Below are 7,921 nucleotides of genomic sequence, written 5' to 3' on the forward strand. Positions count from 1 at the left end.
GCATCTATGCCCGCCCGGCGCTGCCACCTGGCGGGATCGGCCCCATCTCCCCTCCAGGGCGTGTGAGTTCTCGTCCGCTCTCGCGGGCCGGACTTATCACGCCGCTGGACAGGCTGCCACCGCCTTGCACGCTATGGCCACCTTACAGGTGTACCAGGCCAAGGTGTTGAAACACCTGCACGAGAGGGGTTCTGACCAGGGTGCAATGGAGGAACTCCGCGCCGCCACCGACTTCGCCCTCCGGGCTACGAAGGTGACGGCGCGTTCCCTTGGTCAGGTGATGTCCACCATAGTGGTCCAGGAGCGACATCTATGGCTGACCCTGGCCCAGATGGCAGATGTCGACAAATCACGGTTTCTCAACGCTCCTATCTCCCAGGGCGGCCTATTCGGCGACACCGTCGAGGACTTCGCCCAGCAGTTCTCGGCGGTTCAAAAGCAGACGGAGACGATTAAACACATTCTGCCCCGCCGCGACATTCCAACCATGTCCGCAGGGCCCCAACCTCCGCCTGCTCGTCGCCGCCGGGTGCCCCCGCGGCTTCCAAACAACCAGCTCCGTCCCCTGCTAAGGTACATGACACCAGATTGGCAGCCCGACATCGAGCTGGCCGTGGGAGAGCGGCGCCGCCCGCGTCTCAGGGACCCGTCACCCGCAAAAGATCTGCGAAGCGTCCCTGACGCGGGCAACCCGGAGGTGGAGAGAATCGCTCTTTGGGGGATGACAACATCAACGTCCCCACTCCCGGTGGAGGGCCGGGAGCTGTCACAGGAAGAGTCAATTCTCTCACCTCCGGGGTTCAGGCCCCGAGTTCCCTCTTTGAGCAGCGCCCCAGAAGTGTCTCCTCGGATTCGGACTCGGAGCCTGATGTCGCCAGCGCGGGAACCAGGGAAGAAGGTAAGCGCTGCCCAGTGCAGTCTGACTTTTCTCCAGGATGTTCTTCCTTCTGGGATCAGTCCCCTTCCCCTTCCCCCCCAGGCTGCCCCACTGCGGTCACGTCGGTCAACGTCCCTTTGATACCCCTGGCGACCAGGCTGGGAGCCTGGCTTCAGCTTCCCAGCCCCTCGCGGTGGTTGATTCGGACGGTACGTCTCGGCTATGCGATTCAGTTCGCCAGGCGTCCGCCCAGGTACAGAGGCGTCCTTTCCACTTCTGTCCATTCGGACACACATGCCGCTGTGCTTCGTGCGGAGGTTGCAGTCCTGCTGGCGAAGGACGCAATCGAGCCTGTCCCTCCAGCCGAGATGAAGTCAGGGTTTTACAGTCCTTACTTCATCGTGCCCAAAAAGAGCGGTGGGTTAAGACCCATCCTGGATCTTCGAGCCCTGAATCGGTCCCTTCTCAGGCTGCCGTTCAAGATGCTCACGACGAAGCGCATGCTAACATGCATTCGTCCCCAGGATTGGTTCGCAGCCATCGACCTGAAGGATGCGTACTTTCACGTCTCGATCCTGCCTCGACACAGACCCTTCCTACGGTTTGCTTTCGAGGGTCGAGCGTATCAGTACAAAGTGCTTCCATTTGGCCTCTCCCTCTCTCCCCGCGTCTTTACGAAAGTCGCGGAGGCTGCCCTGTCCCCTCTTTGGCAGACGGGCATTCGCATCCTCAACTATCTCGACGACTGGCTTCTCATAGCTCACTCACGAGATCTGTTGTGCGAACAGAGGGACTTGGTGCTCCGGCACCTCAGCCATCTGGGCCTTCAGGTCAACCGAGAGAAGAGCAAACTCTCCCCAGTGCAGAGGATCTCTTTTCTCGGTGTGGAGCTGGACTCGGTCAGTATGACAGCCCGCCTCATCAACGAGCGCGCGCAGTCAGTGCTGAAGTGTCTGGAGTCATTCAGACACAAAACAGCGGTCCCTCTCAAAACATTTCAGAGGCTCCTGGGGCATATGGCAGCTGCAGCCGCAGTGACGCCGCTCGGCCTGCTTCATATGAGACCGCTTCAGCGCTGGTTACACGATCGAGTCCCGAGATGGGCATGGCACCGTGGCACACTCCGGATTGGCGTTTCCCCGCAGTGTCGCCGCCTGTTCAGCCCGTGGTCAGACCCGGCCTTCCTTCAGGCAAGTCTCCAGGCATCTTGTGGTATACACGGATGCCTCTTCCACGGGTTGTGGTGCTGTATGCAACGGGCAAGCAGCATCGGGCTCCTGGACAGGACCTCGACTGCAATGGCATATCAATTGCCTAGAGTTGTTGGCTGTGCTTCTGGCCCTTCGTCGCTTCCGACCGACGTTGCGTCACAAGCACGTGCTTGTTCGCACCGACAGCACAGCGACTGTAGCCTACATCAACCGTCAGGGTGGTCTACGCTCCCGTCGCATGTCACAACTCGCCCGCCATCTGCTCCTATGGAGTCAAACGTGGCTGAAATCGCTACGTGCCGTTCACATTCCAGGAGAACTCAACCGTGCAGCTGACCAGCTCTCACGGCAGTCCACCCATCCTGGAGAATGGCGACTCCACCCCGAGACAGTCCAGCTAATTTGGAGCCATTTCGGGGGAGGCCCAGATAGATCTGTTTGCTTCCCCCGAATCCTCCCACTGCCAGCGGTTCTACTCCCTCAACGAGGCTCCCAACAGCCTCGGCAGGGACGCACTGGCACACAGCTGGCCTCCGGGGCCCAAGTACGCCTTTCCCCCAGTGAGCCTCCTTGCACAGACACTGTGCAAGATCAGGGAGGACGAGGAGCAGGTTCTGCTGGTTGCGCCATACTGGCCCACCCGGACCTGGTTTCCAGAACTCATTTCCCTCGCGGCAGCCCCTCCCTGGAAAATCCCCTTGAGGAGAGACCTTCTTTCTCAGGGGATGGGCACAATTTGGCACCCGCGCCCCGATCTGTGGAACCTGCACGTCTGGTTCCTGGACGGGACGCGTCAGACCTCTCCGGCCTTTCACAGGCCGTGATAGAAACTATCACTCAGTCCAGAGCCCCCTCTACAAGGCAGACTTATGCGCTGAGATGGGGTCTGTTCGTCGACTGGTGTTCCTCTCGCGGGGAGGACCCACAGAGATGTACGATTGCAGTAGTGCTTTCCTTCCTGCAAGAAAAGTTGGAGCGCAGGCTGTCCCCTTCAACTCTCAAAGTGTACGTTGCTGCCATTGCAGCGTACCACGATGCAGTGGATGGAACATCCCTAGGTAAGCACCAACTCATCGTGAGGTTCCTGAGGGGTGCGAGAAGGGTTAATCCCCCCCAGGCCGCACCCCATACCCTCTTGGGACCTCTCCGTCGCCCTCCAGGGCCTGCGGGAGGCCCCATTTGAGCCACTTGCGTCAGTTGAGCTAAAATATCTGTCACTTAAGACAGCGCTCCTGACCGCACTGGCCTCCATCAAGAGGGTAGGGGACCTACAAGCTTTCTCTGTCGACGAAGCGTGCCTAGAATTCGGGCCCGGCGATTCTCACGTCATCCTGAGACCCCGGCCTGGTTATGTGCCCAAGGTTCCCACCACGCCTTTCCGCGATCAGGTGGTGAACCTGCAAGCTCTGCCCCTGGAGGAGGCAGACCCAGCCTCTGCGCTGCTGTGTCCAGTTCGCGCTCTGCGTATATACGTGGACCATACTCGGCACTTCAGACGCACCGAGCAGCTCTTCGTCTGCTTTGGAGGTCAGCAGAAAGGGAATGCTGTCTCCAAACAGAGGTTGGCCCATTGGGTGGTAGATGCCATCTCCCTGTCGTACCAAAACCAGGGAGAGCCATGCCCCTTAGGTGTTCGTGCCCACTCCACACGGAGTGTTGCCTCATCCTATGCGTTGGCTCATGGCGCCTCTCTAGCAGATATCTGTAGAGCTGCGGGTTGGGCGACACCTAATACCTTCGCCAGGTTCTACAACCTTCGCGTAGAGGCCGTATCCTCCCGTGTCTTAAAATAGACATCACAGGCGAGCGGGAGTCCGGCTGGTGTCGGCTTGCTGCGCCATTCCTAATGGATCCGTGCGCTATTTCCCTCGGTTGTTCCCTCCGGCGAACCTGGGTCCTCCATGCCCCGCAGTCAGGCCTAGTGCGGAGTAGTGCTTGTCTGTGCTCCGGTTGGGTCTCCTTCGCCCAGCAGGTTGTGGCAACATGTTTCAGTATTTTTCCACGGTCAGCCAGAGGGCCGATGTTTCCCTCGTATATCCCTAAAATCTATGGATATATTGAATTTCTTGTGTTCCACATGTAGAGATTTCATGTGCTCCGCCCCCCCAACTCCTGCTTCAGTACAACTGGCATCCCTGTGGGGCCCCTATTGGCCCCCAGGGCGTTGGGAAGGTTACGCTCATATCCGTCTGCTGACACGTCCGCCTGTCGGCACGCGGTGTGTTGCGTAACGCGACGTCTGGTTCGTGGCCTGTTCCATGGGTCTGTTCCCATATGTAACGTCGTAGTGAAACGACTGAAGGGGAACGTCTAGGTTACGTACGTAACCCTCGTTCCCTGAAGGAGGGAACGGAGACGTTACATCCCCTGCCACGACCTGACGTCGCGCTGACGCCGGGCTGCAGCTCGGCTCCTCAGCAAAAGCCTGAATGAGTGGTTGCACGCCGCCTTCTTATATACCCGTATATACGGGGGAGTGGCTCGGCATGCAAATACCACTCGCCAATGTTCATGAATGTTCATTGGCCTTTTGAATAAGGCTTGGAGATGATTGGACTCTCAAGCGAGTTCCCATATGTAACGTCTCCGTTCCCTCCTTCAGGGAACGAGGGTTACGTACGTAACCTAGACGTTTTGGGGAAATAAATTAATACTTTTATTTAGCAAGGATGCTTTAAATTGATCAAAAGTGATGAAAAAGACATTTATAATCTTACAAACGATTTCTAATTTAAATAAATGTTGTTCTTCTGAACTTTCTGTTCATCAAAGAATCTTGAAAAAAATCTACTCAGTTGTTTTCAACATAATAATAAAAATAATAATAATAATTGTTTTTTGAGTGGGAAGTCAGAATATTAGAATGACTTCTTAAGGATCATGTGACTGGAGTAATGATGCTAGAAAGTCAGCTTTGAAATTTGAAAATATATTCAAATAGAAGCAGTTATTTTAAATAGTAAAAATATTTACAAATTTTACTGTTTTTTTTGTTGTTGTACTTTGGATCAAATAAATGCAGGCTTGGTGGGCAGAAGAGACATAAAAAAAAAAAAACTTACTGTTCAAAAACTTTTGACTGGTAGTGTATTTCTTTTATTTTGTTGTGGTGACAGAATAAAAACGGGTGAACTGTGAATGCTTTATGATGTTCTTTTGACATCAGCAGCTCTGAATATCACAGACAAGGTTCTTACTATTCAATGGTTTATTTTTCTCGTTTGCAGCCATAATGGCATCTTTGTTCACTATCACTAGACAGAACTGCAGTATGTTGTTGTGTTGGGGTATCTGTGTGATGTAGTGCTGTGCTTGAGCACATGTAGTGTGTGGTGTTAATCTTTGGTGCTTTCATTAGTGCTGCTAAAGGGAGGCTGTGAGATGTTACATGTGACAGTTGTTTCTCTCTTTGTTTCTCGCTCTTTCCTGTAATCTGTATATTGTTGTTTTCTTATAAGAATCACATGCTACAAAACATCTGTGCACAAGGGGTGTTAACAGTGTGTATATACTGTGTGTTTTCTTGACACATCTGTCTGCATATGAATTTTGTGTATGCACGTTAATGCATTTACTAGCAGGAAGGCCTGTAGAATGTAAAGAGAGTCTTTGGTTTCCTCTCCTTTCTGATTAACTGACCATGAACACAGCTAATTACTGAATTAAAGAGCGTGTAACGAGCAGAGAGTGTGTCCGATCTGGCAGCTTGGGAGAAACATATGCCACAGAGCTCATGTAACCTGGACAAACACGTACAGCTTAAAACAGACAGATGTCTCTGTCAGTAAAAAGGTTTAGTTTACTTAGGTGTACACTGTCGCTATGGCTTTCACTCCTGATGAGTAAAATACCTCTGTGCTGATATTAATATTCTGTCAGATATATAATCTGCACTGGAAGAAAATAAATAAATAAAAAAAAATTGAATAAAATAAATACATAAATCAGTTAAATCCTACAAGTGAGTTTAGGCATCACAACACATAAAACTGTCATTTTAATGTTGTTATTAAATTCTTAGCATTTTTAGAGATCAAAGTGGTGTTAAATGATGGAAAAGGCAAAATCTGTTCTATATATATATATATTAACAAATACTTTTATACAGCAAGGAGGCATTAAATTAATTGAAAGTGAAACTAAAAACATGTATAATGTTTTTAAAATGTATAATTTTATATATATTAACGAATACTTTTATACAGCAAGGAGGCATTAAATTAATTAAAAGTGAAACTAAAAACATGTATAATGTTTTATTCATTAAAGAATCCTGAAAAAATATTTTCCGAAAAGGCTGCTGAAAATTCAGCTTGTTAATGTTTTTTTTTTTTTTTTTTTGCAGTTAACACAAACTGTTAACACCCCTGCCCCACCAAAAAAAAATCAGACAATAAAAATAAAAAAATCCATATTAATAAAAATCTTATTAAAGAGATAGTTTACCCAAAAATTAAAAAAAGAAAATGGGAAAAAAATATATTAAAGCTACTTTTTGTAATATCTATTTCATTTATTTCTGATTTCGCAACACGATAATGGCTTTAAATGATTATTTTGTGGGTTATTATTATTATTTTTCAGTAAAAATCTGATGTGCAATTAATATGTGATTACTTTTATGAATTAATTGCCACATTGTGTAATTAATTAGATAAAAAAATTTAATTGATTGATTGGCCCTAATATATTATATAACGTGACGGTTAAACATAAACATGACGGTTCGGTACGGTACGTACCTCGGTTTTGACATCACGGTTCAGTATGAATTCAGTGCAGCAGGGGGAAAAATTAAACATCTTTTTTTTTTTTTTATTAAACAGTGGTTTACTGAACAAGTTGCAAGTTGCATGTTAGAATTAACATTTTCTTAGTGATAAAAATCCACCTCAGCTTATGCTTTAAACTGCAGGGAGCCCTTTTATATCACTATGAGGTTACAATTAGCAACAGAGCCCAAACTTACATTTAATTACTATTTATTTTTAAATATAATAACACTCAACTGTATGCAAAAATGTAAATTGCACATAATGCAGTTTTTACATTAACTTGTAAATTATACAGTTTCTATTTGTTGTGGAAATATATTAAATTACACAGTGGCTGTCATAATGTCATCCATGTTATTTCGTGTTTTAAACTAGTAGTAAAGAGGAAGGAATGAACGCGTTCACTCGCGCTCCGCTCTGCCATTTGAACGGACCCCATTTACACTGCACAAGTCACTCCAAGAGATCGATCGGGCCACTCTGAACATCCCAGAAACGGCTCTCTGAGGTGTTTATACAGTGATCTGTCATGCCACATGAAAGATTGTCAAAACACCATTCATTGTTTGAATTTCCTGGGGAAAAATGCTGTATTTTTTAGTGCATGTGAATTTTTGGTGCGAATATGTGTACTGTTACACACCTAATATATATAATAAGAATCGAGTTAGGGTTGAGGTAGTGTTTTATAATGGTACTGTAATATTCTCTGTTGATCTAATGTGATGTTAATAATAAAATTTGTTCAATTTGGAAATTTATTTGCATGTGTGTTTTGCAGCATGTGATGAGTGGACAGTTCTTCCAAATCCCAAGCTTCATCGTGATGTCAATCGTTTTGGGCACACAGCAGTTGTCAGCAATGGGTAAGTTCTTTATGGTCTCTTTCCATTTGTCGATACTGTCAGTACTGTATATGCACTCTGGTTATTTTTTCCACTAAAGGCCATTAAGTTAAACAGCTCATGTTGTGTTGGAAAAATGTTAACTTGAATGTGTGACCTTATCCTTTCATTTCCCTTTTGGAAAGATGTTTTGGCAAGACAAACAGTTTAAAA

The 7,921-nt window shown here is 47.9% G+C and overlaps 1 protein-coding gene across 2 annotated transcripts in view; it reads left to right on the plus strand.

Annotated features, from left to right (window-relative positions):
• The window catches only part of atrnl1a (attractin-like 1a), a 318,119-nt gene that overhangs the window by 83,121 nt on the left and 227,077 nt on the right, over positions 1-7,921 (plus strand). Inside the window, exon 11 of one of the 2 annotated variants that reach the window (XM_051126138.1) lies at positions 7,645-7,729. The exons of the other annotated variant lie outside the window; for it this stretch is intronic. Coding sequence (XP_050982095.1) covers positions 7,645-7,729 — 85 coding nt within the window. The remainder of the gene's footprint in view (positions 1-7,644; positions 7,730-7,921) is intronic. 2 annotated transcript variants of the gene reach the window in all.

This window comes from Labeo rohita, chromosome 13 (assembly GCF_022985175.1).
Source record: "Labeo rohita strain BAU-BD-2019 chromosome 13, IGBB_LRoh.1.0, whole genome shotgun sequence".
NCBI classification, from domain to species: domain Eukaryota; kingdom Metazoa; phylum Chordata; class Actinopteri; order Cypriniformes; family Cyprinidae; genus Labeo; species Labeo rohita.